We start from the raw sequence: 10,320 nt of genomic DNA on the forward strand, positions 1-10,320 counted from the left end.
AAGTCAAGTCATTGTTGTAAATAAAGTTTTAAAGTATTGATATTATTAAAGTAGTTGTTGAGTGGAAGAAGTTCTCAACAAAAGTCAGACTTTTTTCAAGCAAAGTATCGAAACGTACGAAAATTTATTTTTTTTAAGTCGTGGTTATGTACTGGAGCTCAGTGGTAAAGAGCGGGACTCACCTTCAGCGTCATCCGACTTAAGGTGCTCAGGAGGCGGCCGCCCTTCGCCTTGCCACCCGCTGATGCTCACGGAGGATCCGTGTCGTCTTTTTCCCCCCTCCTTCCTTTCTCTCTGCACCTTTGTGTCGTGCGATCGACTCTTGCCGTCTGCTTTTCACACACACACACACACACGCGCGCACACACCCTCCACGTCCCCCTCCTCCTGCGTTTAGCATCTGAAAGGAGCCCTGAGTGAGAATCGATGGCGCACGGGCTCGCTTGACAGGACAATAAAGCACAAAGAAGGGGTGAGTCTTCTCCTTTTTTTGCCCTTGTTTTTCCCTCCCCATCTCCACTCGCTTCTTCATCAGAAGACGTCGAGCATGCGTGCGTGCGCGTCTCGCCGCTGCGTGGGGGGGCCGAGACGCTTCCACGCGCCGCATCTTTTGTCAGCATCACTCCCTTTTCTCACAACATCACATCACCCCTTCCACCCCCACCCACCCAAGAAAAAAAGAGCAGAAATTGATGTCAAAAATACAAATTCTGATTCAAACATTGATTCTAACCGTAAGATGAGGGGTTGTTTGGAAAGTGGGGGGCGTGATGTCCTAATGCGGTTGTCGGTGAGGTAAACAACCACCCCCCGCCCCCCATTTTTTATTTTTTAAATAAAGGGGGTACACTGAACTATGTTCTATTTCCAGAGCCTCCGCAGCAGCCATGCTCCAGCGGGCGCCGTCTCCCCGCAGCCGTCACATCCTTGTCGGCCAGGAGTGCCCCACCACCTCCACCCCGTCCTCTCCCTCCCCCTCCAGCAGCCAGCGACTCCTTCAGCCAACCGACCCCGGCCGACACTCCCCATGAGGCGGCCACCTGCACTCACACAGACCGCTCTGTATGGAGCCTCTGGCCAGTGAAGTAGGTGTCGTCAAGCAAGGGGAATCCTAGACCCTGCGTGTGTGTCGCAGGTACCGAATTGCGAATATGAATCAATGGTAGTTTCAAGTTGTAATATCACCATTCACCACTAGAAGGCAGATAAGGCTTAGTGGCACTGGCACAGGTTTATACTGCCCTAGACTACAACATGAGTTGGAATGATACGCAGGACATACTTTGTATCTCAATAATATTAAAATTCTGAGTGAGTTGACTGGGGGGGGGGATATACAAAATTAGTTCTTGCACTCAAAGTTGTCCTTCTGTTCAGTAGTTTTGTTCCATCCTTGAATGGTAATTTTTCTGCGAGAGAGACCCTTTCCACTGCGTTAAAAGATGTTGAATATACATTTTAAAAAAATGATTTTAAATTAATAGGAAACTAGAACATTTGTTATCATAAACACAAATAAATTAGAATTTCCTTTTACAAAGTAGTAGAAGTTAAAATTTTTATACAATTGAAAACACATTTAAAAGAAAAAATGTAAATACATATACAGTATATATATATACATACATTTTAATCAAGAAAACAATCTATTATTTTATTTGATTTTTTATTTTATTTTTCTTTAGTTAAAAAAAACTGACACAATCACCAATGTGATTACACATTATATATATTTAAGAAAATAAAACATTTTCACAAACCTGTTCTTATGTGATATTTTTCTCTCGCAGTGGACATGGAGGATGAAGACGGGACTTGTCTTCTTGATGTTTTGTGGTGAGTTTGTGGCCTATAATGGGTCAGAAAGTAGCAACATTAAAAAAAAAGGAGATAGGCAATTTCGGAAATAAATGAAAAGGTCGTAATCCTGCATGAGAAATGATGATCATAATTTACACGAATAAATCATAATCATCATTATTGAAGGAGAATAGTTTCAGTGTAAAAAGAATAGTATAAGAATAGTCATTTTTAATCTTGTCGTAGTGACAGTGATGCCATTTCTTAGACCATCTAAATGGTTTTGAATTGTTTTTTAGCATTAAGCTAAACTTGTATCTCAAGGCAAATGGCAAAGATGTGACATTGCCAATGAAGAGTGACTATCTCTCTGACGGAATTGTGATTTTTTTTACATTTTAGTGACCCCCAAGCCCTGAACGACTTCCTTCATGGGACGGCTGAGGTGACAAAAAAAAAAAAGATCTTCTGCTGCGATGTAATTGCTTCTATTTTTGCTCAAAAATATGTTTCCTCTTTTCCCCTCACAGCTGCGGGCCGAAGACCTGCTCATTAGCGCCTCCTCTGGCGAGGCGTCTCTATTCGCAGACGCCCCGGTGAGTGTTATGTCACTTTGGCTTCTCGCTACCTCGTGATGGGAAGTAATGAAGTACAAAGAGTTGGTGATTGTAATTAGGTCGTTTTTTTCCAGTATCTGTAGCTTCTAGTTTAGGATCTATTGATGGTTAAAAAAAAAGTCTTGAGTGCGAGTACTGTACTGTACTTGTCCATGCGGCCTTCAGAGTCCCGTCTCGCTGCTGGGGGAGGACGGAGGCTCCCCGGGTACACCGCCGCCCAGCTGCGTGGATCTCTCCTTCCTGGAGGAGGCGCTCCTCTCATCACCAAAGGGCACCGATGACCCCGGGCGCGGGGAGGTGCCGCAGGACGAGCCCCCGGTTGCCCCCGAATGCCAGTCGAAGGAGGAGGTGAGAATCAGGATCTTGAAATTGAATCATTCATACAAAATAAGAATGAAGGACATTTCTAGAAATTGTGTGTGAAGGTATAATAAAAAAAATATGGATGCATGTGAAATGATACTGAAAAATGTTGAATGATATTGGAAGATATGGAATGGTATTAAGTGATGAAGAATGGGATGGAATGGGGACTTTTTGGGGGATTTGAATATGTTTTGGGAATGAATCGGGAATTTTTTTGCGGGAATCGTAGTGGTGAAAAGGTTGAATTTTTGGTCAATGGAAATTTTGGGGAGGTTGCACATTGTTTCCAAGGGAAACTGAATGAGCGATGCCGAGTGTCCCATTGAGAATGAATGGGGAATTTTTGTTGGTGTTGGTTTTTGGGAAAACTGCAAATTTTTGAAATGAGAAAAAAAAATCATATCTTCCAAGGCATGAATTTTCGGAATATGTTGAAGTTGGAATTAGGTGAATCGGATCAATGATGTGGAAGTGGATGCATGTCGAAATAACGAAAAATCCAAATACATTCATATAATAACAGGAAATTACAGTCGTTAAAAACTTTTTCGGAGGTAAAAGGATTAAAAAAAAAACACAATGTTAAAAGACGGGGGCGGCCCGGTAGTCCAGTGGTTAGCACGTGGGCTTCACGGTGCAGAGGTACCGGGTTCGATTCCAGCTCCGGCCTCCCTGTGTGGAGTTTGCATGTTCTCCCCGGGCCTGCGTGGGTTTTCTCCGGGTGCTCCGGTTTCCTCCCACATTCCAAAAATATGCGTGGCAGGCTGATTGAACACTCTAAATTGTCCCTAGGTGTGAGTGTGAGTGCGAATGGTTGTTCGTTTCTGTGTGCCCTGCGATTGGCTGGCAACCGATTCAGGGTGTCCCCCGCCTACTGCCCGGAGACAGCTGGGATAGGCTCCAGCACCCCCCGCGACCCTAGTGAGGATCAAGCGGTTAGGAAGATGAATGAATGAATGAATGATAAAAGACGGATGAAGCTGAAAGAATCGTAATGATGCTTTTCCAGGTGGCGGCGGGGAAGGAGGAAGAGGAAGTGATCTGCTGCGACATCCTGCAGCAGAGTCTGAAGGAGGCCGACATTACGGAGCAGACGGTGGCCCACACGGGGGCCCACACGGGGGATTGTCTTTACCCGCCCATCCTAACGCCGCCGGCAATCCCCTTTGTAGCAAAGCCCGGCCCGACGGCCTCGCACAGAGACACTCAGGCAGCCGTCGAGCCGCCGCAGCCCTCCTTGCTGGCCGTGGGGCCGGGGTGCCCCTCTCTAAAACCCGCGCCCCCTCCTCAGTTGATGGGGCTCCTACCCGGGAACGTTTTCCCCGCCCCCTCGCCAGAGACTTCCTTGGTTCAGGGCTCCGGTATGATCCTCCAGAAATCCGTCAGCACCCGGCCTCTCGTGGCCACGGCCACGGGGATAGTCCTGCACCGTGCACCCCACCCCATTCAACCCAAGCTACCCATCAGCATTCAACCAAGACTCGTCCAGATCAGCCCAAAGCCACTAGCGCAAAAACCCGCTCCGGGTCTGGCGCTCGTTTCCGGAACCGCCTCGCCAAATATTCTCCTTTCGCAGAAGCCTTCCGCTCCGGCCCCGGCGGCCCCTGAGCCGCTCGCCAAACCCGTCAGCCTGCAGCTGCTCAACCAGGGCGGCTCCTTCATGCTCCAGCCTCAGGGACTCTTTCAAGGCCAAAACCAGTTCCTTCTCCCGGGTCAGTCCCAGGTGACCATTACCCAGCCGGCCGCCGGGCCCCTACTGACCGCCGCCGCCGCGGCAGCCCCGCCGGGGACTCCCTTCAGCGGGCAGATTGTGGACGGCTCGCAGATCCTAGCCGTTCCCCAGAGACAGCTCAACTTCAGCCCTGTGTTCACCACCACGGCGCAGCTCACCCTTGGCCAGGCCGCCATCTTCTCCCCTACCGTCTTCCAGATGCCGGCGCAGCTCGCCGGGAGCTACGTGAGCAGCGGGCAGGGGCAGAGGGCTGCCCTGGTGCACGGACCGGCTCTGGGAAACCGGATCACCTTGATCAACGGCTCTGGGATGCTCCCCTCGGACCTGGCCTCCATATCCATCGTCAACACCCCCTCGGTGGTGCAGGGCCTGCCTTTCGCGGCTCAGCCGGCGCAAGCGGCCGTGACCGACGCCCAGCTGCGTCTCCAGACGGCCTCGGTGGTGCTTCTCCCCGAGAGAGGCGTCCCCGAAGAAAGGAGCGGCTCGGAGGAAAGTTTCCATCAACAGGTGACGTTCACGGTCGCACTGGAGGTTTTACAAGTCTGTGAAATATTTTGAAGTCATGTAGCACTTTAGTCAGGTTATTGTAGTATTTTTCTACATCTTTCGTTTTATACACCGAGATTAATTAACATTTACCCTCGTAGTCCACCGCTTGCGATAAATGCAAAATTATGTCTTTGAATCAAAGGCAAAGGCATTCGGAAAAACACGAGAGAGCTGAAACGTATGGGGGGGTTCTAAAATGGCCTAAATTACATGACGTCACCGGCTGATAATTCTCAGGCATTGCAGCAATAATAAAAAAGGTTTTGTTTCCGTAATCCAGACACGAATTTTTTTTTCCTTTTGCAAAAAATAAAGAATAAAAAATCCCAAAGAACTAATAAAAACTATATATGTATGGATAACACAGATGCCTCTGAACATTTTGAGTGTTTGAAAAAAACAAAAAAAAAAAACGAATGTTTGTGTAACACAAAATACATCATTTCAAAAATTGTAAAATGCGTTTTTTTCATTTGAATGACCCAAGGGCTAAAAAAACTACAAGGGGTAATAGTAATTTAAGATAAATAAAAGTTGTAATTTCACAACTAAATTGGAAATTTCATTTGGGAATAAAAATTGGAATTTTGAATTTTATATGAAAACAAATCTAGGTTATAATAAGTTGTAGTTTAAGGAGAATAAAGGTAATTTACAAGTCATTTTACAAAGAAAATTTGGGAATTTTATGAAATGACATTGTGGGGGTAAAAAAAACAATAATCGTAAAAAAAAAAATAATAATAAAAAATTGTAAACATTTTTGAGCAGTTGTATGAAAAGTAAAGTCATCATATTCCACACGTGCAGCGCTTGGGTCCGGTGATCCAGGAGCAGTTGTCAGTGCAACCCGTTGCCCCCTCGCCAGATGCGACGACAGTCCTGCCACCCCCACCAGAACCGCCCCCAGCCCCCTCCTTGGCCCAAGCGGCGGAGGATGTGGCCCGGTCCGTGAGTCGGAACCAAGACTTCATGCAACAACTAAAAGAGGTCAGAACTTAACTCGTTCGCTCCCAAAGACGTTTCTAAACGTCTTTTCAGACTTGGTCTAGAATTGGCTGCTACTGAAGGAGTTTTAAAGAGAACAACTCCGTTGATAATTTAGCTTTTCGTGATTTAAGGGGAATAAAAGTCATTTTCAAGTTGTAATTTGTTTTAATGGATATCTTTCAATATTATGATACAGAGTAAAAAAAAAAAATTAACCAGAATTTTGGGAGAGCGGCTTCAACTAAGACATTTGTTTGTCCCCCAGCAAACGCTCGGCTCCCCCATCACATCTGACCTGATGGTTGGAGCGGTACCGGTGGACTTTCTCACCCCGCCTTTGGACAACGAGCAAGAAAGCCAGCCAACGACCGCCATGTCGGACTCGTGTCTGGATGCCTCGCCTCTCCTCTCCGACACATCCCTGCTGGGCTCGTCCCCTTCGTTCCAGGACTCGGCCACGTTCCCAGATCCAAACCCCCTCCCTGGACGAGAGGGGTCCTCCTCCCTGCAGGACCAAGTCTTGTACCATCAGTTCCAGGGCTCGCAGGATTTGTTCGTTGACAGTGGAGGGCCGCTTTCCTCGCCTTCCTCTGAGCCCGCTTTGGTCGCCAGCATCCCAGTGCCTCATCAGCTGCCGGACCCCTCAGATGGAGGGGGTGCCGACACCCCCGTCCAACTGCACCCACAAAACAGTGAGTTTCTCTTCACCACACTACTTGACAACAGCAAGTTCTCTCACGGCACTTTGCAAAGGTCAAGAGCCGAACCGCACGCAGGCAAGCAAAAAAGAAGCTAGTCTCTGTGGGGGTGGGGGGCGAACAATGGGCACAACAATCGCTGAACAACAACAGTGATTGTCCCATAATGACAGCAACAACTGGAACACAATACAGCGGTACCTCGACATACGAAATTAATTCTGGAAGAAATTTCTTAACGAGAAAATATTGTAAGTCGAGACGCGTTTTCCATGTAAATGCCCTTAATTCGTTCTAAGCCCCTCCCCCCTTATCTACACACATCTCTTAGCCAATGGGATGCCAGGATGATGCTCGGTAATAGCCAATGGCAGAGCAGCTGTAATTACGTTGCATTCAGGAAACTCGGAGCTGCGAGTTGCAGGCCAGATGAAATTTTTACGCTTCGCATCTGGGAAAAAAAAATATCGTAACAAGGGGCAATATTTTCCCGTTGAGACGTTTCATAACTTGAAAATTTCTCGTAATTCGAGGTACCAATGCACAACAAATTCATTTCAAATGGAAGCAACACTGTCCTCTCGCGTCAGCACCGACAGCTGCCTTGGTCATCGAGAGTGACGTACTGACTCCCGACATCCGGTCGCCCTCTCCCAGTACCCAAGAGCACCACCGGGGTGCGCTGCCAGCTCCTGGGGAGAGCGACCCCAAGCTCGGAAACCAGCAGGTTTGGGGAAAATGAAAACTGCGTTTCCATTTGAAAAAAAGTTTCTCCCGTAATTCCTCCTTTTTGTCATTGGGACGACACAGCTGGCGGTCGCAGAGTTACAGCCGGAGGAAACCGTCACACCAGCAACCCGACATCACAGGTGAGATGGTCATGACGGGTTGGCCGAATAGGCCTTTTCGTCACACCGATTAGAGTGGCGGGTGGCAACCCAAGATTACGTTCACGGGAATTAACCGGACTAATGTCATTTAAAATTGAAAACGATTTTTTTTTGGTTTACAAATGAAAAACAAAAAGTGCTTTCGGGGAAAAACAAAGACTAAATAAAACTACACTGGCTAAACGAATGGACTCTTCCGTTGCCGGGATGAATGGTACAGACAGCTGGATGGAAAAAAAAAATGGACTCTCTAACCCGGTGGTGGGCAAACTACGGCCTGCGGGCCGAACCCGGCCCCTTTGTCTTTTTAATCCGGCCCGCCGAAGATTGGTGCACAATTAAAGTTCGATTGCATTCATTTCGTTTGGACTTGTAATGACAGGTATTTCAACACCAGGGGGTGCAGTTGCGTTAAGTTGCAGAACATAGGGAGGGAGGGGAAGACGAGACAAGAGAGTAATGACCGTGGAAGGGAAAGCGATATATATCTGATTAAACTGTGCTATTGCGTTTTTTAAGACGACAAAATCCCAACTGTTCCTCAGGTTCCAGCAGCTGCTTTGCTCGGACCACCTGGCGGTCCAGCACCAGCGCGCCGGCCCGGCTTTCTGCACTCTGACGGATGCTGCCCGCCGCCTGTTGCCGTACCACGTCTGCGCCGGACACCCGCCCTCTCAGGAGGATTTAGCTTTAGGTTGGCTGATATCATCCTTGTCCGCGTAGACGCAGCAAGAGTCATTTCAAAAATGCCAGTAGATGTTCAGTCACTCACTTGCCTTTTTTCATTTTTTTTTTGGCTATCGAGCAGTCGGGTTCGATTTGTATCCCCCCCCCCCCCCCCCCCCCAATGAATCTCACTGTGATGTTGTTCCTCCTGCAGTGGACCAGGAGTTCGACGCAGCGTCGGGGTTCCTGCTCAAGCGCACCAAGGACATGGTGAACAAGTACAGGCAGCTGCTGGTCAGGGAAACTTGGGTAAACAAACGGAAACAACACGATTATTTGACAGTTTGTGCCCTGGTGAAAAAAACAAAACAAATAAATACAATTAAAAACCAGAGCGTTTCCCGCAGCAGGAGAGTCCGTCCGCCGAGATGGTGATGCTGGAGCGTCTCTTCCTGCAGGCGGAGCGCTTTTCCCTGGGAGAGGACAGACGGCGGGCACACAGAGACCCAGGTTAGCCATACGCAAAGCATTTGCTTCAGAGGCGCTGCCTAGCCGTTTCGCTTCACACGATCGTCACAAGATGCGACGTCCAAATATTGTGCTGATAGAGAACTCACAATTGTGATTTCAGAGTCTTTCCTGATGTCCTTGACCACACCAGCATCTTCCTCGCACCAGTCGGGGACCTCGCAGCCTCCGCCGCCATCCCGGGCCCCCGTCCCGGCCTGGACCAGACTGTCCAACCGCCCACCTGGGTTAAAGACGTACCGCTCCAGCTCGCGTGGAGCTCTCAGGCTCACCATTAAGCAAGAGTGCAGCTCTCGCAAGGTGGCGCACGGTTTCGCCAGCGACTCGGGGCTCAAGCGGGACCGCGCGGGACGGCTGTCCAATGGCGGCGGCACCAATGGAGCGTCGCGGCATTCTCGCCACGATGACAAGATCCCCAATGGAGCAGAATGCAAAAAGAAAAACCGTCCAGCGCCAAGCCCACCGGACACCCCCAGGGTTAAATGCCTCAGGCTGGAGGCGCCGCCGCCGCCCCTCAGCCCACCGCTCGAAGACAGCTTGCTCAGCGAACATCTGCAGAGCGCCATCGACAGCATCCTGGAGCTACAGCGCCTGCAGGGACAGTCGGCGGGCCCCCTCGCCAGCCCGTCACCAGCACCTTTGAGGGGTCACTTGTGAGGCTACGCTAGCACGGAGGAACTCCCCGGTGAGCCAACCAAAAGCTTGACTTTTGTCTGTTGCTAGGACGATTTTAACCCACGTACCTTTCATGCCCCCCCCCCCTCCCCACTTTTTTTTTTTAATTGGCAATTGAAACGGTGACACATTTTGTTTGCTTTTAAATCCACCACAAAATGGGGGGGGGGGAATTCAGACAACATTTTCGTCGTTCAGTTTTGGGTCAGATCAAAAATACAAAGTGGAAAATGTAGTCGGGTTTTGATATTTTAACTAGTCACGTTTATGTGACCTGGAAGCTTGGAAAGGCGCTTTTGTAAAGAAAGATACGTTATCTTGTTCACAGCCAAAATCAGTCAGGACCACGAGCCATCAAATGGCAGTACATCAAGAACAAATGTATTTGAAGCGTTAATGTCATCGCGGTTCGGCATTCGCTGATATTTTTGGGAATCCAACCTTTGTTATTTACCATTTTTCTGCTTAAACATCTGATGGCGTCTCTATACCAACTCGTAAGCACGTCGAACCGAGTTAAGACCGACACGATCTCTTTCGGTTTAAGTCGTCTTTTGCCGCCATCTGGTGGCCTCTATAGGTCATGACAAGAACCTTTGGCCTGGCCTGCGTCGCTCTCCAGTGGCCGTAAACGGGGAGAATTTTGTTTCGGTTTGTGTATTTAGTACAATTTAAAAACAATGCAAGGAGGAAATGAAGCCGAGAGGGCGTGTATAAATTCCCATCTACACAAACTCATGTCCGATGTAAATTTCTCAACGAATAGTAGTTCATCTTGAAAAGATGAAATAAAACTACGTCGACAGAAA

At 48.5% G+C, this 10,320-nt stretch overlaps 1 protein-coding gene across 3 annotated transcripts; it reads left to right on the top strand.

The window, feature by feature from the left end:
• The first annotated feature begins 146 nt into the window (after positions 1–146).
• Positions 147–9,677, top strand: si:ch211-168d23.3 (BRD4-interacting chromatin-remodeling complex-associated protein). Of its 3 annotated transcripts, none has more exons than XM_052086573.1 (15): positions 147–472; positions 872–1,135; positions 1,791–1,836; positions 2,203–2,245; positions 2,331–2,396; positions 2,583–2,765; positions 3,793–5,022; positions 5,875–6,054; positions 6,320–6,746; positions 7,343–7,479; positions 7,563–7,621; positions 8,188–8,336; positions 8,523–8,617; positions 8,716–8,818; positions 8,940–9,677. In XM_052086573.1, exons 3-15 carry the CDS (start codon positions 1,796–1,798, stop codon positions 9,491–9,493), a joined length of 3,267 nt encoding a protein of 1,088 aa, XP_051942533.1. In that variant the 5' UTR covers positions 147–472; positions 872–1,135; positions 1,791–1,795; the 3' UTR covers positions 9,494–9,677. The 3 variants fall into 3 exon arrangements, with proteins under 3 accessions (XP_051942533.1, XP_051942531.1, XP_051942532.1); XM_052086571.1 differs by having other exon boundaries at positions 872–1,085; XM_052086572.1 differs by having other exon boundaries at positions 872–1,085; positions 8,719–8,818.
• Positions 9,678–10,320: the final 643 nt, after the last annotated feature.

This window comes from Hippocampus zosterae, chromosome 14 (assembly GCF_025434085.1).
Source record: "Hippocampus zosterae strain Florida chromosome 14, ASM2543408v3, whole genome shotgun sequence".
Taxonomy (NCBI): Eukaryota; Metazoa; Chordata; class Actinopteri; order Syngnathiformes; family Syngnathidae; genus Hippocampus; species Hippocampus zosterae.

Coding starts and splice junctions, on each gene's coding strand:
- si:ch211-168d23.3 (XM_052086571.1), top strand. Junction 2,397..2,582: donor CTCTATTCGCAGACGCCCCG/GTGAGTGTTATG, acceptor TGCGGCCTTCAG/AGTCCCGTCTCGCTGCTGGG. Junction 8,618..8,715: donor TGCTGGTCAGGGAAACTTGG/GTAAACAAACGG, acceptor CGTTTCCCGCAG/CAGGAGAGTCCGTCCGCCGA.